Here is a 23,706-nt window from a genome sequence, read left to right as displayed (position 1 = left end):
TAGGGTCAAGGGCCCCATTTAAATGTGATCAAAGGCACGGATTCTCTCTCCCCAGAGAAAAAAAATCATATATACTTACAAAATTTAGCATACAACTTCAGGGAAGATTTATGGAGCTGAGATGATAATCTCTGCACCAGAGGTTTGGGGCTTTGTCATTCCTATCTTGATATTATTTTCTGTATACAGTATTTTTAAAAATAAATAAATCCATAATACTTCAAGTGTTCATTACTCAGTTACAGAGGGATATGGGCAGCTATTATCAATTCTAAATATACCATCATAGTAAGTACTCATTCTGAAAGGGGCTAGTTTCACATTACTAGAGTGAAATAACACTTTGCAGTAGACAAAAAGATAAATCCAAAGGAAGAAATGAACAAATATGCTAGGCAAAATTTAGTCCCTTTAAGGAAGATGGTAAAACTAGATTGTACAGTTTCTAAACTTAATTATAAATACAGAATGAAGATATAATAGTAAACTTTATGCTACATAGTATTCCTTCATCCTAGAAAAAAGACAAATGGTACATTTTCTAGGCTTCATCTATCATCTGTTATTTTAAATAAGAACATAATAAAGGGTAGCATAAGATCAGATATTAAATATTAGCCACAATGTATGATACATATTTCTACAAGGATTTAAACTATACTCTAAGACCTTTGTGATGAATAATTATTAAAGAGCTTACCATTTGGGGGGTCTCGTCTTTTCTCTGTCAGAATATAAATTAAAAGAATATTATTAGACATATATAACACAAACATCAACATACAAAATTAATTTACCTAAACTCCTGTCTTATCCCTAAGTTGATGTGCAGATGGTTAAAGGTCTCTCCAAGAAACTGACATTTGAGCAGACATCTGAATCAAGTGAGAGAGGGAACAACATATTCAAAGGCCCTAAAGAGGAAACAGCATAAAGGAACATCACGAAAATTGGAAAAAAGAATGAGAAAGGAAGAGTGGAAGGAGATAAGTTAGAAGGAGAGCCAGGGACTGGATGATGTAGAGTCCCAAAGGCCATGGTTAAGGAATGTATTAGATGGCATTCTATGTATAATAGGAAGCTCTTGCAGGGTCGTATATAGGGCAAGTAACGTGATATAATCTGTTTTTAAGTTTACTCTGGTACTATGTAGAAAAAAGATAGTAGGAGGCATAGACTGGCAACAGGGAGACTAGTCAGGGAGTTAGAATAGTCTAGATCATAGACGATGGTGGTTTTAATTAGGGTGGTAGCAGCAGGTGGTGAAAAAATAGATCCAGGACATGTTTCTGAAGGTAGAGCCAATGTGACTCACTGACAGGATTTGAGGGGCCACTGTGAACCAGAGTGATAAGGTGGAGCCAATGCCTCTTACTGAGATGAGGAAGACTAGGCAAGAAAACACAGGTCTGACTGGGACTGGGGAACAGGGATCAAGTGTTCTGCTCAGATATGCTAAGTCTGAAGGCTATTCTGACACCCAAGTAAAGCTGAAGGTTGGGGGAGAGGCCAGTAGTGTACATGAAACTTTGTGAGTCACCAGCATATGGACAGTATTCAAAGCTACAGGACAGAATGAAAGCACAAAGGTAATGAGAATACACAGAGATGTCTGAGCACTGGGGGCATTTTCAGCATATTATGCTTTATTATTTCAAGAAAGGTAAAAATGCAACTGAAATTTTAAAAGAAGATTTGTGCAGTGCATGGAGGTGCTGTGACTGATTGAACATGTCAAAAGTGGTTTGTGAAGTTTCTTGGTACTACTGACATTTTGGCCAAATAATCCTTCGCTGTGGGACATTCTTATACATTGGAAGATGTTCTGCAGCACCCCCAGCCTCGACCTACTGGAAGCCATCAGAAGGAGACAGCTGATGTACTCAAAATATCCAAATCAATAAAGTTATTGTTGAAAAAGAAAAATGCGTCATTTACTTTACAGAAAAAACTAAACACTTTTTGGACAACCCAATATTACCAGGATAAACTCTTTTGTATGTACATTAACTGTAAACTTACTTTTGTCCACCCCTGTATTTTCACTGAAAGGAGTATCAGCGAGCCCTGGCCTATCACTATAGCATGTCACTGAAATAGGCACCGAACCAGAGATAATTCCGTATCATTAAATCCTTTCCTAAGATGGTATCAAGTGGCAAATGTCTTAGCCCCCAAAAGAAGTAACAAAAATATAATTCCCTAATAATTCTCCTGCTCACTCATTACAGGTGGGATATAAGTGAGGCAACACCTCACCTCTCACCTGCAAAATCATTAAAAGAACAGTATGCATAAACTGGAATATATGTTTTCACTTGCTTGTTTTCTGGATTCAATTTTTCATTTTTATGGCTTATTTCCTCTAGTTGGTAAAGTAAATCTTAAATACAGTGATCTTCAAACTGGGGTAATATGTACCCCTGGATGTACAGAAATACTTTTCAAAAAGTACAAAAGAATAGCTGGTTTTGTAGGGTATCTACTCACTTACAAACTCCTTTGTGTTATTTTTCCTACACTTATCTGCTTACAATGATTCTGGGGATTTCCAGTCACAGTATCAGCATAGTAAACATGGCTTGTCTCCTTGCACAACCACATCAAAATTACAATTAAATTATAGAACAATCGTCACACTCAGAACCATCAGAAATCAAGTTGAATGGAAGTCTGACAACTTTGGAATTAAAGAAACCACATTCAACCAGACTGGTAGGAGGAGCTGGTCTTAAGCCCCCATGTGGTGGATAAACGGCATCTTGGGAGTACAGTCCCAGCCACACAACAGGGCCCCTGGCCCAGGATTCCAGTGCCAAGAAGATAAGTGCCCATAACTTCTGGCTTCAAAAACCATCAGGGATTGAGTCAGTGGAAGAAACTTCTGGAGACCCAAGCAGTTCCTCTTAAAGGAACCACACACGGACTTACCCAGACTCACTCCCTCTGAGCTCCAGCACTGGGGTAGTAGCTTGAAAGGCACAACTGGGATAGGGGAAGGAACTGAAGTGTCTGGCATCAAGATGAGAGCTGGGGTCCAGCTTTCTCCCAGACAGAAAGGCAGGCAGAGGCCACTGTCCCTTTTCTGAACCCTCCCCCAACAGAGCCACAGAGCTGGCAGGTGGGTGCTATATGTGAGAATCCATCAACCTGGCTAACACTATTTGCCCTGTTAGATCCCCTGAGGCTCTATCCCACCCAACTGACAGCTGTTAACAGTGCTTTTCAATATGAATGACTGGTCTTGGCTCATGCTTCACAACTTCCTAAATCCTTTTAAACTAGCAACAGCTGGCCTCTGTGAGCCCCCAGCCACCATACCTCTTTGTTAAATGGCCCCAAGCACAGCTTGGCTTCCCCTGGGAATCTCCAATCTCAGAACAAGTCGCAGCTGTCTCAGATTGCTTTATAGCTCATGCAGGGTAGTCCTGGCCAAAACACAAGCCGAGGCTGACCTTGGCCTGCACCACCCAGGAAAGTCCAGGGCTAGTGCACCCAGTGGATGGCTACAGACCATGCTGGAGCACCACCACCCTGCCTCTGCACAACTGTTCCTCCACAGGGAGTGGAGGTTGATGAGCAGTGGTCACAGTCAGTCCTTGCAGCTGACTGGCCTGGCTAAATCCCTCCCATTGATCTGCCAATAGCAACCAATGCTCAACTACAACAGGAGGGTGTACTCAGATCACACAAAGGGTGCACCTCAAGTACCCAGCTTGGGTGATGGAGGAGGCTGTGCCACTGGACCCTACTGGGACACCAATTACATTAGGCCCCGCCACCAAGACACAGAGTCAAAGAAGCTCTACCTAATACACAGAAACAAACAAAGGGCAGCTGACAAAATGAGCAGATAAAGAAACATGGCCCAAATGAAGGAATAGATCAAAACTCCAGGGGGAAAAAAAAACCTAAAAAAAAATGGACATAAACAATCTGTCAGATGCAGAGTTCAAAACAGTGGTTATGGGGATGTTCAAGGAACTTAGTGAGGGCCTCAATAGCGTAAACAAGATCCAGTCAGAAATTAAGGATATACGAATTGAAATAAAGAATAATTTGCAGGAAAACAACAGTAGAGTGGATGAAGCTGAGAGTCAGATCATTGACTTGGAACATAAGGAAGCAAAAAACAACCCATCAGACAAACAAGTAGAAAAAAAGAATCCAAGAAAATGAGGATAGTGTAAACAGCCTCTGGGACAACTTCAAGTATTCCAACATTCACATCCTAGGGGGACCAGAAGGACAAGAGAAAGAGCAAGAAATTGGAAATCTATTTGAAAAAAATAATGAAAGAAAACTTCTCTAGTTTGGTGAAGGAAATAGATATGCAAGTACAAGAACCACAGAAAGTCCCAAACAAGATGGATGCAAAGGGGTCCACTCTAACACACATCATAATTAGAATACCAAAGGTGAAAGATAAGAGAATCTTAAAAGCAGCAAGAAAAAAAGCAGAGAGTTACCTACAGGGGAGTTCCCATAAGACTGTCAGTTGATTTCTCAAAAGAATTTTTGCAGGCTAGAAGGGACTGGCAAGAAATATTGAAAGGGATGAAATGTAAGAACCTACAACCAAGACTGTTCTACTCAGAAAAGCTATCAGTTAGAATTGAAGGGCAGATGAAGAGCTTCCCAGACAAGAAAACAACTAAAGAAGTTCATCATCACCAAGGCACTATTATATGAAATGTTAGAGACTTATTTAAGAAAAAGAACATTATGAACAATAAAACTATGAACAATAAAATGGCAATAAATACATTTCTATCAACAATTGAATCTAAAAAACAAACTAAGCAAACAGGAAGAACAGAGACAGAATCATAGATACAGAGAGCATTTTGATAGTTGCCATATGGGAGGGGAATGTAGGCAAACAAGGGGATTAAGAAGTACAAATAGGTATTTACAGAGTAGCCATGGGGATGTAAAGTACAATATAGGAAATGGAGTAGTCAAAGAACTTTTGTGCATTGCCCACAGACATGAACAATGGTGTGGGGACTGCCTGAGGGAATGAGGGGTGCTGCATGGAGGGGGGCAAAGAGGGATAAATTGGGACAACTGTAATAGCATAATCAATAAAATATAATTTAAAAGAATAGGTGATTCTGGAGAGGTTCACCTTTCTTAATCACCCTTCTACTTTACAATAGAAAGGCCTGGCACACTGTTGTCAAATGGTTCCATACCAATAAATTTAAAGCTCTGTATTGAAATGCATCATTATCTAGTTGTTTTATGTGTATTAAAGTCTTATGCATTAAACTAAGTTCATTATGGTTTCATAATTTACAATTGTAGGGACAAAGACAAGGCAATGTTTGCAGATCTTCTTTCCAACTTTGCTTAGTTGCTTCAAGGTTTGCCTAAAGTATTTGTTCACAAAGTACAAAATACTTTTAAAAGTATTACAAATAATACCATAAAAATGCAAATTTAAGTCAGTATATGCTGACAAAAAGAGATTATTGGAGTTCCTCAGTAAATCTGAGGAATATTAGCTCAATAAAAATATTATTTCTTTTAAGTAAGGATTAGCAACCTTTTTAAAATAAAGGGCCAGATAGTAACTATATTAGGTTTTTTGTACCACTTAGTCTTTGTCTTAACTGTCCAACTATGTTGTGACAAAAAGCAGCCACAGACAATATGTAACCCAATAAGTATAGCTGTGTTTCAAAAAAATCTTTATTTACAAATATAGGCAGTGGGCTAGATTTGTCCTATAAGCCCTAGTTTGCCAGCTCCTGTTTAAAGGAATTTAAAAAATAAATGTTTACCAGATTTCCTTTGTCGCCGACCCAACAGGTCTGTAACTGCTTTTCGGAATTTTTTTGCTTCTTCTTCATTGGCAAAATTAAGAGCAACTTGACAAGTCTAAAATATTTTCATGAAAAACATAAATAACAAAAAACATGAATTTAGTTTTACATAACAGAAAAGTTGATACTCAACAGAAGTACATTTCTGAAGAAGGAAAGCTTGACTTTTTTAGCAGATAAAAACTGATTTTATTACCAGAATAATTTAAGAAGGCAAGAAATAAAAAGATAAAATAAAAGATTACTATTGGAAAGTTACCTATCACAGCAGATGCTAAAATATTAAACTGAATACCTTCAACAAAAAACAAAGTAGCAGCCCTGGGTGGCGTAGCTCAGTGGACTGGGCGCAGGCTGCGAACCAAAGTGTCGCAGGTTCGATTCCTGGTCAGGGCACATGCCTGGGTTGCAGGCCACGGCCCCCAGCAACCACACATTGGTGTTCTCTCTCTCTCTCTTTCTCCCTCCCTTCCCTCTCTAAAAAAAAAGTGGATAAATAAAATCTTAAAAAAAAAAACACAAAGTAGCAGATTGAATTTGATCCTTCAGTAGGGCTCTGTACATAATTCAGATTAGAAAAGCAAATACTTGGAAAAGTTGTTAAAATGTAGACCAACTCTATCTTTACTAGTTTATGTTTTTATTTTATAGCTTAGTTATAGACATTAGTTAAATTATAACCTTAATTCAGGTTATTAAAAATATGGAAACATACTGACATTATTTATTATGGAAATTAAGGTACTCTCTTAAATATGTATATATTTATATCCTATCAAGAGAAATATGAAAAATCATACCTAGAAAATACTGTCAGAAAAGATAGATATACCATCTAATCCAAACCTTTTTCTCATTGTAGAAAATTTACAAAGTACAAACATAAAACAAAGAAAATTAAAGTCACCCATAATCCATTCACTCAGAAAATCCCTGTGAGTATATGTTATAAAAATCCTCCTAATATTTTTCCCCAGTATATGTAATAAATTTTAAGAACTGTCTTCTCCCCCATTTACTGTATTTTAACACTCTTCTAGGTCATGAACTATTCTTTCAGAAAATAATTTCAATAGCAATAAAACACTGAGTATTTAAAAGTTACCAGGGATTAGTGAACAATTAAAACTTCATTTCTATACATAAGAAAACTAAGCCCACAGAGGTTAATCTATTTGCCCAAAGTCAAATTGAGAGATTAAGTTACCTACCCAATGACAGAGAGAGGATAAAAAAAAAAAATCAACTCCTTTTCTACACAGCAAATTACATTTACAGTCCTTTCAAAAATTTTCTTTTTGGCCTTAAAATCTTAGCCATTTCTTCTGACTTAGCTATATCTATGAAGTTTTTAAGAGTAAAATAATTTTTTTATACAATGTTTACACAAAAATCTCATACATGCCTTCCACAGACAAATGTAAACGCAATTACATTCAACAAAGTCAGTAACGAAAAATACAACTTACATCTCCAGCAAAGGTATGAAAATATCCTCTAGGACTATTATATACAAAGTTATTGTATAGTTCCTGTTCCCACAATAATTTCCCATCCTAAGAAAAAATAAAAGTTAGAGTTACCAAAAAGATAATCTCTAGGAATAAAACAAAGTAGGTGACTAGTATTAGGAGATTAAGTACATTCACAATAGTTTCTACATACACACATACAACATATATAATAACACATCATATAATTTAATCAGTAACTTCTTAATAACGAAACAGTAAACACTGGATAATGTTTCTTTCATAAAAATTACACACCAAGTGAGTTTAATCCGGTAAACTAAGATATAATCTCATTTAGCCAAGCATTCTCAAATATATTTATACTTGTCCAATTACATAACTAGAACAATTACTAGATCAATGTTATAAAGGAGTAGGGCATTTTTGTACATGTGCTGATTATCAATAAATAGTTTCAACTCAATAATTACAGACTGTGTGCTATCAAATATTACAGGAAGACTTCATGCTCTTTTTCTCAATTCTGCAGATGCTGGGAGTATCAATTACATCTATCTTCTATGTACTGCTCATTAACAGTCTTTGAATGCCCAACTTTTGCAGAGTGGCCTCCTAATGAAACACTGGTTTAAGCAGTATCAATCACATGCAGAAAGAAACCAATGATTACAGTGCACCACGGTTAAACTATTGTTAAAAGAGCCATGGGTAATTGTCATATTTATAGCCCTAGTATAAGAAATATAATTAACCTTAATACCAAAGGTGGCTAATTGCAAGTATTCAGCAATGGTTATCTACAATTGAAAATAAGTGGTTAGGGATATACAATCACTGACCAATTTGGAAATGCAAGGTTATACCTACACCACAATTTTAAAATATCTACAATACACTATACATAGATTATGACCACTATAAGTGAAGTCCTGTTTTCTGAGTGGAGTTATATGTGTGTTCCATTTCTAAACAGTACTTCTCATTGATGAGAAATACAGGGTGGGGCAAAAGTAGGTTTACAGTGGTGAGTAAACAAAAATTTATTCTTGAATTATTTTCATATGAACAACTGTAAACCTACTTTTGTCTCACCCTGTTTGTCAAAGGGCTTTGGGATTTCTTTGAGACTACGCGTGTGTTTCCCCAGCCCCCGGAATCACTGCCACAGTGAGCCACTGTAGTAACAGCAGTGTGCTACTTCTCTCAGCACTCTTAGGGTATGGGGATGTGGATGTTAAGAAGCACTAATTTACAAAGTGCAGTAACTTAAATCACATTGAATCTCAGAGAAATACTTTGCTACAGGCCCAGATGGTTATCCTATTTTACAAGGAAATAAGCCGGGCACAGAGAAGTAAAAACGCTTTGATTACAATCTATCTGACCATAAGTATCATGTAGGAGTTCAAAGTAAATTTTAGCTTTTTGTAATTATAATCCTATTATAAGTATTGCCACATACAAATATTAAAGAGGCTTACTATGAAAAAGGTTTTCAAAGTGGAGATTCATCTCAGCAAAAGGAGAATTACTTTTATAATAACTATGAAGGACGACTATCTGACAAAGGGCATTCGATCTAGGACAACGGGGATTTATGATTCACAGTGAGGGATACAAGGCTGTGAAAATCTGAACATACCTATGCTAAGAAGGAACATAAGGAAAAATGGGTGGCAAATACATTATTAATAGATAGTGTATAATGCTTTAAACCTGGGCTGGAGTAAATGACAGTACATACCAAACTAAAATATACTTTCGGAGTTCCTAAAAGGACTTATGTGTTGGTCTGTAATGGACAGGATGGAATAAAATAGTACCACTGGAAAAGAAGAGAATGTGGGGAAAGCCCAAGACACAAAGGCTTAAAACAAATAAACAAAGGCAGTAGAAAGGATAAAGTAGGGAATCACTCATGTTCTGGCTTAGGACACGTTGCCATATGGTCTCAATGCCTGTGCTTCAATAACAAACACCAAGCTTCATCCTTGTAAGTATAATTTGCATATTATATATGGGATAAACAAATATATACTAAGTTATAATTGAGGTGAAAACCTAATCACCTACAGTTTAAAGGGGAAGCAAAGCAAAACTCACCTTGATATCATATATTCTTAAAAAATAAGATCTCTGCGGATTGTCCTTAACAAGACAAGCAACACCACTGCACTTCTTCGACCACATACAATTCCGATCTGCTGCATATAACTGTACCACTGCTGAACACATAGTCTGCAATATATAAAATGTATAGTCATTAGGTTTAAAATAACATTTAACTGACTACAGCCCCTGCTGACATCTTGAATGCAACCACATGAAAGCCACCAACCAGAACCCAGCTAAGCTATCCCCAAATTCCTGACCCACAAAAAAAAACAGATAATAGTCATTGTTATTTTAAGTGACTACTTTTGAAGCAATCTCTTATGCAGTAATAAATACGCAATAGCTATACTAAAAATAATTATCGAAAGCTAACACTCACTGATGCTTAAAATGTGTTAGGAAATGTGCTAAGCCCTTTCAAATATAACTCCATTTAATTTTTATTATTATTAAAAAATAACAAAAATCATGCTTGAGAAACTCAAGGTTAAAGAGGATAAATAGTTTGCCCAATACCATAAACTTAAGTGACAGAACTGAAATTCCAATACAGGTAATATGTGAGTTCAAATCCTATATTCTTACTCCCTGTAATAAACTGTTTTCCAATAAGTGAACTTTCCACCAAGTAAATAGTATTAGTAAAGGCTGATTTCAATATAGCAGCTAACCACTTTAGTACAGGTACTAAGGCAAACTTGAAAGCAAGCTATGTGATTACTAATTACAGTGCTGGACACTTTTGAACATATCATGCTTAAAGAAAGACTCTAACATCTGTTTTAAGACAGTAAAACTGAGGGGCAAAAGATTCTAATTGACTTGCACATTGCTACACAGCTTGAAAGCTATAGAGAAGGTATGAAAAATGATTTCAGTGACTACTGTCCCAATCTTCTCAAGGATATCCCTAACTAGGATCCTTTTAGATGCACAGGAGAGAAGCTAATTCATTACCTAAAATGGATACCTTGCAGGAGTGTCCAACCCACAGCTCGCAGGGTGCGTGTGACCCAGGATGGCTATGAATGTGGCCCAACACAAAATCGTAAATTTACTTATGAGATTTTTTGTGATTATGTGTCGCAATGTATTTAACGTGTGGCCCAAGAAAACTCTTCTTCCAGTATGGCCCAGAGATGCCAAAAGGTTAGACACCCTGCTACAGCATTCAGGTTTCCAGTACACCATGCTGCCACCTCTATCATGACTGAATCATGAAATAATGGAAACTTTAATTCTAAATTATTTTATATTATAATCTAGAATGTAACTATTTGATCTTAGTTTCTTAAGAGTAGTACACACATATACTGGTATAGCACCTACAAACCATAAAAATAATAATCATGTTTTCTGATCTAGTAGTTTCATCCCTAAACTAGAAATTAAGAAACAAATTTAAAGTATAACCCAAAATGTATTTTAATATGAATATAAAAACACAAAATATTTACATGAATATACATTAATTATGTTTTTTAAACAGAAGGTCTTTAAATATCCAAAATAACAGATGATTAAATAGTCACAGTACATCAATTCAATGAATATTGAACACTGCAATAAAAAACAGACTACATTAAGGTTTGGAGATAATGTTGTTTTGGGTTACTTAATTATGCCTAGGGAATGATACCCCCTCTTTGATAAGGGGATTGCAAAAATGATTATATACAGAAGTCTTTCACAATGATAATAAACTAAAAAATGGAAGAGAGGTACACTGTTGGGGATTGAAATTTCATAGACTTGCCCACAGATATCAGCGCTCCATGTTATGTATTTAACTTTCAGACCAAGCTCATCCTTGAATTCACAGTCACAAACAGGACACAAAACAGCAGGGAAATGTCCACAAGAACCATTAAAAAATTACAAAGATAGCTTAGAAACTAGGACATTGGGTTTAAAAAAGGAGATTGAAGAATGTGGTTATGGTTTTGGCCTGCTCAAAACATACTGTGTTCTTTCCAAGTACACTGTCTCAGATGACAGCTCCACAGGCTCTCTAACCTTAAATCCTAGCATTAAAGACTTGAGAAAAATTATCTAATGATGTAAGAGATGACACTGAAGAATTCAAAAATCAGATGAGAAAATCTGTGCGTTAAAGAAAATTCTAGCCCTTTTACTACTGTGCTGTCAAAATGCATTCATTTCTATAAAGAAAAGCAGTTAGGAAACCAGTTACCATTAAAGAGATCTAAAAAACCCTCTTATTTTACTTTTTAACCAGAAAATAAGAAATAATAGCTTGCAAAACAAAAAAACGGGTTACTCAATAGTCTGAATTTCCATTATGGAAATCCCCATGCCATAGGACCAGATATTAACACTGTAAAACATTGTCTAGATGTTATGTGAACTTAAAAACTCCCCAAACTAAAAATCCACATTTAAACATTGATATAAACTTAATACAAATTCTTAAAATATGTGGTTGAGAAATAGGGACCCAAGAAACAGTTTTACAATCTTCTACACAATCACAGTTGGCATTATAACCTTATTCTAAAATAATGTACAAAATTTTAATATTAAAGAACCCAACGAATCATAAACAATTTTCAGTAACTGGATTTTCAAAAATTTTTTACACCTTTTGTCAGTCTAAGTATGTTGATTTCACTCCTTATCTAAATTGGCAAAGTCTGAAAATTACATACCCATAAAGCCTTTTAAAGACTTTTTGGATTAATTCAGGATAATTATAATGAATGCAAGAACAGCTTACACACATAAAATTTAATATATAAATTCTAGAAATAAAAACGGTGACTATCTCTTCAACTCTAGATTGACAGTGGCTTAATTAAGTTTTTAAAAACATTCCTTCCATTCCTTTAGAGTAATTATAGCTAATCAACTCCATTACCTTCTTGTCCTTCATAATCAAGAAGGTATTCTTAAAAAAAATAACCTAAGAAGAAGCACTTAGGAAAGATCTATTTCTTATTAGCTCTATCATGTTAGGGTTAAATTTGGTTAATCAAAAGGAAAAACAGAACTCTATCAACTTTTGTAGAAATAGAGTCTATTTTACACAATCTGTTATTACAGTACTGTTATTGCAATAACACACACATCTCTAGAAATTGCACTGTCAAGGGCGAAATAAGATGGAGGATGAATTCTGGGATGTGAATCCATCCCACTGTCCTTTGGCAGGGCTCTCACCTCTCCTGGGTTGGCTCTGCACCAGTCAAGAAGTATTTTCCTGACGCCTTAAGCTGAAATCACTATCTGCTTACCCTTCATGTTTCTAAAATACCTTTTCGTGTGTCCTTTATAAAAATCTTGTTGCATCACATCATATTCTAAAGTAGAATAATTTTCTGTATTAACTTATTACCTATTAAATATTTTAATTCCCTTAAGTACCGAAAAGTTTTGCAAGCCTATACTTTCATTTTACCTTCACCCCATGTAAGCAAATACTTGTTAAATTAAAAACTGTATTTTCTGATTCTGATTCTGATAAGAGAATTACTTGGATTTTAGGATACACACCCTAAAGTATTAAAAGGGGTATAATATTGGCAACTTACCCTCAAGTGACTCAAAAAAGCTATGTATGTATATATGGAGAAAGAGAGAACCACGGTAAAATGCTATAAACATTCGACTAATCTAGATTAATAATATATAAGAATTATTTGTGCATGATCTGCAACTTTTCTGTATGAAATTATTTTGAAATAAAAATATTTTAAAGCACAACTGGTTCATTAAAATATAAGACGACAGTCTCCTTCCACAGCCATGACAGTCTTGGGAAGGCTCTCTTATAGCCATGGCTATCCCCATACGTCAGCCACTGCCACAATGACCCAGAACTAAGAGGACTGCCACTTCCTCCCATCCCTTCTATGTTATATCCACTTTGTGAGAGGAACTCATCCTGAAAAAGAAATCACAAACATCTACCACTTGTACAGTTAAAATTCCTTTCATATTTCCCAAACAAGTATATTAAATAATAGGTCAGAATAAAATTTGATTAGAAAAATAGAGGTTCATTTATTATTGAATCAGTTAATGACAGGGAAAAGACTGGAAAATACCAGGATATGTAGATCATTGCTTGACAACCAACTGCTTACAAGTACTAAAATGGCTTATTACTGAGTAACTCTGCAACAATTATTATTTTAATAATCCAATAAAAATACACCAATTAAGGGAAATAATTTTTAAAGATATAATTTCAATGAATATCCAAAATATACTGAATGTGAAAATAACAATCAGATAACTTAATACTGGGTTGGCCAAAAAGTATGGTACTTCTTTTCTGTATGATTTAGTAGTGCTTTACTGTCTTTAACTTCATTCTAAACAATTTTGTTAAACTGTATCATGACAGTGGTCACATTACTCTGCAGTTAAAAAAAAGTATCAAAATTGGTGAATTTTTGTGCAGACATTTTAATACTGAAGATGGAAGAAAACAGGTAATATTTTTGGCATATTATGCTTTATTATTTCAAGAATGGTATAGATGAAACTGAAGTGTAAGAAAACATTTGTGCAGTATATGGAGAAGGTGCTGTGACTGACTGAACGTATCAGAAGTGGTTTGCAAAGTTTCCTGGTACTACTAACATTTTGGCCAAATAGTTCTTCACTGTGGGGCTTAGTACTGGAAGATGTTTAGCAGCACCCCTGGCCTCTACCCACTAGAAGCCAACAGCAGGGGATAGCTGACATACTCAAAACATCCAAATCAATAAAGTCACTGGTGAAAATGAAAAATATGTCTTTTATTTTACAGAAAAAAACTAAATGGACTTTTTGGCCAACCCAATATATAAAGTCTTCTATGATTATAAGGGCCTCGATTAATGGCCAAAAAACTCCAACTTGTGTATGTGTTTATGTGTATGCCCCCAAATTTCTAAAATCTGTTCTGGGAACATCCATCCTAAGTTTTCTCATATAAAAGCTAACCTTTCAATATGTTCCCAGATGCCGTAACAAAGTATTCACATGAAATGTCCCATTATTATCCTGAATATGGAGTTTTGATATAAGACATTATAAAAGGAATTATAACAGTAAATATTAAAAATTGTTTGAATTCTTATAATTACTTTATTATGCAGTGATCTCAAGGAGCAAATTCCTAAATAAAGTATAACACCTCAGTTACATGGCATCTAAGGGTGGGAGGGGGAAGATAAAACCCAGCAATTTAAAATACAAAAACAAAACTCCTGAGTGGTATCACTGAAAATTATCCAGAAAAAGAAAACACAAACAATTCACGCTGGAAAGAAGGAATATTATCACCTGGTGATTTCCACAATGAGAAATAGCCAGAAAAAGCAAGAAAACAAAAAAGGGAGAAATTAAAAAAAGAATACATCAAAAACAGAAGAGGCCACAATAAATGGATTAGTTTTTAAAAAATAAAGCTGGAGGACTGGAAGAGGAAGAGGACAAAAGCCTTAAGTAACGAACAGCATTCCAACAGTGAAGGGAAATGGGGCTAGATAAAAAACAGCTGCTGTATTGGGAAACAAGCACAAATAGTCTTTTAGGTCTTAGTAGTTATTTAAGAAAACTACTGTGCCAGGCATATTCATTCACCAAATGTTCACTGAGTAACTACTATGTACACAGGATTGAAACAAATGAAGGTGAGGTGGGAATGAAAGAAAGTACAGTTGAATACAAAAATGAATTACACATTATATGATCCCCCTGAAACATGTATTATAGACATTAGTAACTATTATTAATGTTATAATGGAAAAATAAAGTATGCAAGGACAATGTAAAATCTACCAAGAGTGGGAAGGCTTCCCTAAAGTGACAATATACCTGAAGGACAAAAGGGATGCGTCTAGTGAGCAAAATGGAGAGAGGATAACATTCTAGGTAGGCACATCAATAAACATCCAACCACGGGATGGAGCTAGGGGAGTTTTGGGAGCTGTGTAGGGTGGAGGAAAAAGAAAGAGATTAATGGGATGGAATGAAGTTACAGACTTCAAGTCACATCAATCATGGCCCAACTGTGTGGTTTAGAGAGAGATAAACAACCATCTACAGTTTGGAAACCTTGTTTGGAGATGTGGTTCAGTGGTATATCATTCCTGTAATAACTTTTAATGCCTCTCAGTAACCAAGTTCTTGTACACTCTCCTCCCGCAATGACCCTGAGTTTGTTCAGCCAAATGACTTGCTTTAATCAATAGGATCTCAGGAAATGTAAGAGAAGCTTGCACGTTGTGTCTTGCCGTCTTGGAAGTGCTGCCCTAACACTTGGCTGGAAAGACAACATGGAAAGGAGGGTCCTAATCATCCTGCCTATCCTTGCTGGGACCAGCTCCCTAATGCCAGCTGATTTATATGAATGAACCTAGGTCACAGAAACAGACTAACCACCCAGCTAATCCATAAAATTGTGATAAAAAAATTGATATTCCTTTAACTCATGAAGTTTTGAGGTGGTATGTTTGCAGCAATAGGTTAACATGTACAGCACTGTTTAAGTATACTAAATAACAATGAACAATAATAGATGGTTCTAGCTCCTTCCATTCCATTTACATTGGACATATGTTTAAAATTACCAGTAAAGTTACCAAAACTTTACAGGGAGAAATCGTAAGAGTTTTAGAGCACACTCTCATTACTGTTTTTTGGAATCATTTTAAGAATTATCTCATATACAAAAGCCTTACTAAAAGGTATGTGCTTGGCAACAGTGTAGGCTCAGTCACTAAGCCACTCATAGCCATATACCAGTCTCATATGATGCCTGTGATTTAAATTCCTACATTTAGAAAACTGTACATTACCTGCAAACAGTCAAATTTATAGATACTAAAGCCACAAAAGGTATTCTTAATTTTCTACTTGAAGGACAATCATATATAAATAGGTAAAGGTGATACCTTCACAGGCTGGGCCATGTCGGTCAGCAGGTGAGGACGCTGTTTCAAGGGTAGCATAGAGGTACAGCTTGCTCTTTTCTGCCTCTGCCTTCTGTGAAGCTTAAATGGACTTGCTTAAAAGGAATTTTTCTTCTCTTTCCTCTTTTTCCCTTTTCTCTGCCTCTCTTACAAGACCCACTGAAATCTGATAAAGCCTGAAGCCTGGGTTTGAATTTTCAGGGAATGAAGTTGGGAAGGAGCTCCCCTAGGATTCCCACCTCGGCTTAACAAAGTTTAACGTTACTAGCTAAGGCCCAAGCCCTGAAAACAATAATAGCAGCAGCAGCAGTGAAAACAACAACAAAATACACACACACATATACACATACATATACTCTTTTACCACTTGCCTGTGCAAATAATAGTTTGGAATCAGAGTATGGAAAAGCACATACTTTGATCACCAATACAATTTGGGTATTTGTGAATCCTACAGCCAAATACCATCTGACACCATGTCACCATAAATTGATTATGTAATCCAATCCCTTCACTTCAACTGCTCATTTTATATTTACCATACATTACTCACTGATTCATCCCAGTCCCTAATTTGCCAAAATTTTGTCCTATCTCACCTGAAAGATTCTCCAAGAACTGTATGTCCTTGATACAATTTTATTCCTCTACTGATCTCATTTGGTTTAAGTTTCTTATCTATTTTGGGGGAAGGAACAGGAAGGTTGGCAGTGGTGGTGGTAGAAAACAAGAGGATTGCTAGTGCATGAGAAGAAACCAAACAGATGAAACTTACAAGTCCTGGGTAAAAGAGGTAGATTGATCTTGAAGTCAACTTCAAGGTCCTTTACTTGGAAGACCGCCTTGCAAGGTTTAGCCTGTTCTCCTTTGGGGACATATGAGGTAGCAATACCAGCTTCAGGGCTAGGCACTTGTCTCTAGCTATACCCTAAGGTAATGCTGTAACTTCCATCAAGGATGTACTACATTTGCCCTGGCTGGTGTGGCTCAGTGGTTGAGTGCTGGCCTACAAATCAAAGGGTCGCCGGTTCGATTCCCAGTCAGGACACATACCCGGGTTGCAGGCCAAGTCTGCTGTAAGGGGGTGCACAAGAGGCAACTACACACTGTGATGTTTCTCTCTCTCTCTTTCTCCCCACCTTCCCCTCAGTAAAAATAAATAAATCTTTAAAAATAATTATTCAAAAAAGGATGCACAACATTTCCTCATCTGCGTGGTCCCTGCAATAGCTTGTCCCCCTTGGACCACATAATTCATACAGACCCAGTCTTTAAGGAGAAGGCTCTAAACCAGTGATTTTCAATCTTTTTCATCTCATAGCACATATAAACTAATTACTAAAATTCTGCAGCACAACAAAAATAAAACAGGTATTAATTTTGATTGATTTACACAGGATCACCACAGTTGTGTTGGCTGTTGTCACTTTTTATTAGACAGTCTAAGAGAAAACAGGTCAGTCCCCTTATTAGTTAAGTATTGCATGTTTTAAAAAATTCTTGCGGCACACCAGTGTGCCACAGCACAATGGTGGAAAATCACTGAACTAAACGAGTGATGCCAAGCTCCCTGCTAGGGGCAGCATACCGCGACCAAACTTCATGGACACTTGGGGTGGGGGGGGGGCAGTGGGGAGGCAGCTGTTCAAGATCAAAGAGCTGGAGTTTTCCCTAGGCAAGAAGCACCCTCTAAGCAAAGTGAAGGAAATTACAGATGTGCCATTTCCAGTAACTGGATTTAAAAAATTCCTTTCAGTTTCAGTGCTATCGATAATAAAAAACATAAATTTTCATCAAATGTACTAGAGCCAAGAGTCTTGTTCTGTAAAGTACCAGACGCTTTGTATTTTGGCTTTGTGTGTCTTTCAAGTGTGCTGCTATAGAGTGCATAAGCAGCTGTAGATAACTTGGAGATGCTTATGTTCAAAAAAAACTTTACAAAAAGAAGCAGGCCGGATTTGGTCTATGGGCCATAGTTTGTCAAGCCTTGGGCAAGAAGAAAACTTCTGTATAGAAAATATAAAACTATTGTCATGTAAAAAGGTGACTGAAGAAAATGTGGCAAAAATAGGTAGGAAAAAGCATGAAGGGGTATATCAATTAATATCAGTAATAAGTTATAAGTAATAAGCTATTTTTTGGATTTTGTGATGTTTATATTTTTTATTTGCTGTGATCTTTTTGATACTAAATAAGCATTCATCTTTATATTTAATTTTGGATTCTTTTTTTAAAAGAGCTCCTCCAAACTGTATAAACTCCAAGCCAGAAAACTTGGATTAGCCTTACTGTGGGGTGAGAAAATGAAAGAAAATGAACTACTTAAACCAACATATTCCTTCTGCCAAACCAAACTTAAGGTAGTAACTTTTTCACATACAGTGACCTTATCCACTTAACAAAACTGTGACTGAGCACATGTGTAGTGTATGTGCATGTGGGGATTGTTTTATAGTCAATCTTTCATCCAGTGTAAGAATCCTTCATGTATCATTCTTAATGAATGATCATATAGCATCTGCTTGAATGCTTGCTGTAATGGGGAGCTCACAACTTGAGGGAAAAAGAAACTATCTTATTGTTGAGCAGTCCAGTTAGAAAATTCTTAATACTGAACTTAAATCTGTTTTCCTGGCAATTCCCACCCACAGATATTTAATTCTTTAATCATTCATTTAAATATCTGTTGAGCATTTGCTGTGTAATAAACACAGTGCTAGGTAGTATAGCTACAATAATGCAAAACTAAAGATTTATACTATTCCACTAATCACAGCATACTTATTTCTGTGTAATGGCAATGTCTTCATTTCCACAGAGATGTAGCCCTTCAATAACTCTCTCTTTTAGTGGAAATTTATTTTGATCATTCCTCATCTGACCTGATTTATGAATTCCTTATCAGTTTGGTTATCCTTGGCAATCTAAAGTAAATGGTATTTTGCATGTGGTCTGGTCAGTGCAGAATAATAGCAAAATGATGGGAGAAATAACTTGTTCCTAGTAACAAAAAAAACAACAAATGCAGCCTCATTCTCATCTGTCTCATTATATTCTGAAGACACATCGGACAATCTTTCTCTAACTCCTTATCCTCTCTCAGATCCTGATCTTCCTTTTCAATTCCATGCTCCATCTCTCAGACTGCTCTTAGTTGACTAACACAGCATACCTTTCAAACCTTGGTTTTCACCTCTGCTGACTTAGCTGACCCCGAGTCCCCACCACCAAAAAAAAAAAAAAAAAGAAAAAAAGGATTAACACTTAACCTACTGTTATACCCTTCTAATTATGAGGATGAGTAACATGAGCTTGCCTAGTAAGACACCTTGGTCAGCTTCAGTCATCAAAATCAGAGGAAGTAGCAGTTCCTCTTTTGCTAAGTCTTACCAAGAAAATTCTCTTCAAAAAAGTCAGGAGACTGGTCAGATAATTAGGTCCTCTCAAACTACACAAATGGTTGAGCTAAACTTTTCTTTTTAATGAACAGGAACTGCTCAAGAATAAAATATAGCCCTGGCTGGCGTAGCTCAGTGGATTGAGCTCGGGCTGCGAACCAAAGTGTCGCAGGTTCGATTCCCAGTCTGCGTACATGCCTGGGTTGCAGGCCACAGACCCCAGCAACCGCACATTGATGTTTCTCTCTCTCTCTTTTTCTCCCTCCCTTCCCTCTCTAAAAATAAACAAATAAAATCTAAAAAAAAAAAAAGAATAAAATATACCATCACAAAGTTGACAAGGAAACCTGCTGAGAAGTGTAAAATTCATTGGAAAAAAACAAAAAGCTTGGAATAGGAAAAAGTATGATCTCTGGTACAGCTAGTACATGGGTTTCCCCATTAGGACTCACAGATACTAATAACAACTCTCCTAGAAGGAAGCCCAGTTGAGCACTTCCTCCACAGCACAGCTGCTGCTAAGTTCTCTGCAGTCTAGCCCACGTACTTAAAAACATATATGCATTACTCAAACAATCCTGCCTATGTAGAATAGTAACAAATCTACAAAACACTGAGGTATAAGTTTCTGATAATTAAGTAGCAGGGGTGAGAAATATTACATATTCAAGGATAATATACAGTGTGAAAGGAGCTGTAACTGGCTGACAGTAGCCCTAAAAGTTAAGTCTCACCATGGTCAAAATGAGTAAGTTCAAATGATGCACTTACAGTGACAATGGACTTTGGAAGATACAGTATAATAAAATATATAGTACCCAAAATGTTCACACAGATGACCTAGTTCATCATATGTGAATTAAAATAAGTTCAGAAATGTGTTTATTTAACTAAACCAGGGTAAAGAGGTAATACATTTTTAGAAAGACTTCTATCAAAACCATTAAAATATTTCAAATCCTACATTTATTCATTCAAATCTTCAGAACCTTAAAATTATCCAAAATTACTCAAGCAGGTAGAATTTTCTATATCATCAAGAAAAATACCTGCTCAATTAAACTGCAGTTCACCTATACAACAGAATACTACACAGCTGCAAAAAAAAAAAAGAGAAAACGAAGAGGCTCTTTAAGTAATGATTTAAAAATCCTCAAGATACTTTGTTATAAGAGAAAAAAGCAAGATGTAAAATGAACAGTACATTATGCTCATATGTGTGCACAAAAGCAGGAACAAGAACATTTGCCTAACTGCATAAAAACTGTTTAGGAAGGGACACAGAAAACTAGAAACAGCTGCTAGCTGTTAGGAGTTGTGTCTGTGTGCATGTACTTTGTCGGGGAAGGAAGAAGTGGACAAAGATAAGATGGAAGAGAAACTTTTCCATTGCTTTAAGTACTTTTTGATTTTCAATTAGGTGAACACTAGCTTTTCAAAAGAGTAAATATTGATTTGAGCAATACACACATAAAAGAAAGAAAAAGACCAATTCAAGTTACATTAGAATATAAGTCTGGGAGAGGAAAAAAAAAGTGTTTCTGATGTAGAAACTAACCCGGGAAGAATTTCTAGTAGCTTTTAAGTTTCCCTTTAAAAATTAAAAGTGAACACTGCTGAAAATAGCATACTACAGTGTCTAAAGGCATAAAGTAATAAAAAAGTAATCTTCGGCAACTATAGCCTAAGTCTGTAATGAAAGTCAAAGTCTGTTATTTCTTTCACCAACTGTCCTTTGAGTCTTTTGAACTCTTAAATAAGATTAATCAAGATAAGCAAGTTTAAAATTCAATGGGCTTTGGCTTCTATACTTGTTATTCTATATGTAGCAACTCATATTATCCAAGCTTTTAAAGACAGTCACAAGAATGTATGTGCATATTATATATAAACACATTTGCTTAACTTTCATATGTACAATACAGGTGGGGTAAGGAGATACAAAGATAAGGCTAATTTGAGAGTAAGTTTAAGTTCAACGTACAACCTAAATGAGGACATTAAGTAGAACATTTGAGACACTCCCATACATTATGCATAAGAACTAGACAGGGGAAAAAAAAGGGGGGGAGGCAAGAACCTTTCTGAAGTTGTTTTTAGGGATTAGCCAAAGGACATATATGTATAACCCATGGACGTAGACAACAGTGTGGTGATGACCAGAGGGAAACGGGAGTAAGGGCTGGAAGTACATGATACTGTGGGAGGAAAATATGGATACTTGCAATACTGTCCACAGTAAGAAGAAAGAGAAAAACATTAGCAGGTAAATAAGCTTAAAAGGGTAAATTAAATGGGAGATGTGTGGAACTATAAAGAAAATTATATTATACATATACAGAAATGTCCTGTTAATAAAGAAAGGGACTATGTCATAAATGAAGGCATTTTTTAAAGTAAGAATGATTTTGGTCACATTTCTGGAAACAGGAGTAAATCTTTAAAAAAAAGGCTGGCACTTTATTCACAATTGCAGACTTAAAAATGTAGTGAAAAACAATAATTATCTAGTCAATAATGTGAAAAATAAATTACTTATTCAATAGATGAAGTTTCATATATTTCCTCAGAAAGCTCAATGCTGCTAGTTTCACAAGGTAATTTATATTCAAAAGGCATGAACATTTCTAAATCTGGTTATTACTAAAATTGAATAAACATGCATAACTAGATGTCTGATTGCAACTTCCACAAAGGAGTAGGGAAGCTAACCATATTAAAATAAAAGAAAGATCATATTATTTTTTTACCATCAATAAATCATGAACTTGGGGGTAGAGAGGGAATATGAGGATTTTATACAATAACACTAATTCTTTAAAATTACATAATGCACTGTAAAGACAAAAACAAGCCAATGATGTTCTCTTTAAGTGGAAAGAGTGACTCTTAGTCACATGTATACATTTAATAACTTGAATAATCTATGTTTTCTTAATGTGTAAATTATTTAGGAACTAATTCACTATGAGTCAAGTACACCTTTTATAATGTTTGTTACTGTCCTTTCCAGGTAAGTCCACATCTGTGTGGTCAGGGGGCCAACTGGGAGGGCGCTGAGAGGTTGTGGGCTCTTCCTTGTGCTCTGTGGAGCTACATGTCTAACGAAGTACTCACTAGCCACACACAACTATTTAAATTTATAGCTGGAGATTCAGTTCCTTGGCAATACTAGCCACATTTGAGATGCTCAATAGCCATAGGTGGCTACTACATTAGACAGCACAGATGCAGAATACGTACATCACCATGAAAAGTTCCTTAGGACTGCTCTGGAAATTCCTAAGGAAGAGATTTTACACAAACACTGTCTCAGAACAAGATGTGGAATTTATAAGGTCATGGGTAGGACAGAGTTGCGATCATTAGTCAAAGGAATATTATCCATAATAAAAAGAATTAACAAAATCATATTTATTTACAAAATACCAGGCTAACATAAACTAAACTTGAGTAGGGCATTAAATTCAATTTAGCAAATATTTATTATGTACTAAAAATAGATAAATAATGGTCCCTGTCTTAAAGGAGGTAATAATTTAGTAAGGGAGATATAAAAATATATTTTAAAATAACAAAATATGCCACAATTACCAAAATGAGAGCAGAAATAAACTGCTCTGGGAAGGCTAAGAAGAGAGCCTTGAACTCTGACTGGGGACAAGGTGAGAGGGCAGAAAGTCAGGGATGTCCCAGGGAAGAATAGTGTGAGGACCGAAATCACTGCCTCTGGGATGGATTCTACCACTTACTAGCTACGTGAGTTCAGGCCACTACTTAACTTCCTTATCAATTTCTCCAACTGTGAAATGGGGATAAGATTACTAACTTTATTTTGTGTTATTATGAGGATTAAATTAGCTAATACCTGTAAAATGCTCTGAAAATTGCTTGGTACTGTATGCATTGAATGTTAATTATGATATTCATATTACCGGATTTATCAGTTGTTATATTGTTT

The 23,706-nt window shown here is 35.8% G+C and overlaps 1 protein-coding gene across 2 annotated transcripts in view; it reads right to left on the bottom strand.

Moving 5' to 3' along the window:
- Nucleotides 1-23,706, bottom strand: part of WASL (WASP like actin nucleation promoting factor) — a 65,417-nt gene that overhangs the window by 29,618 nt on the left and 12,093 nt on the right. For both annotated transcript variants that reach the window (XM_045847505.1, XM_045847513.1), the window contains exons 2-5: nt 9,410-9,544; nt 7,301-7,387; nt 5,790-5,886; nt 701-724 (exon numbers count right to left, since the gene is read on the bottom strand). In XM_045847505.1, the coding sequence (XP_045703461.1) occupies nt 701-724; nt 5,790-5,886; nt 7,301-7,387; nt 9,410-9,544 (343 nt within the window). The remainder of the gene's footprint in view (nt 1-700; nt 725-5,789; nt 5,887-7,300; nt 7,388-9,409; nt 9,545-23,706) is intronic.

Source organism: Phyllostomus hastatus, unplaced genomic scaffold (assembly GCF_019186645.2).
Source record: "Phyllostomus hastatus isolate PE091 unplaced genomic scaffold, TTU_PhHast_1.1 phas_contig_118, whole genome shotgun sequence".
Classification (NCBI taxonomy): Eukaryota; Metazoa; Chordata; class Mammalia; order Chiroptera; family Phyllostomidae; genus Phyllostomus; species Phyllostomus hastatus.
The sequence above is the reverse complement of the archived record's forward strand: the minus strand, read 5'-3'. Positions and strand labels throughout refer to the sequence as shown.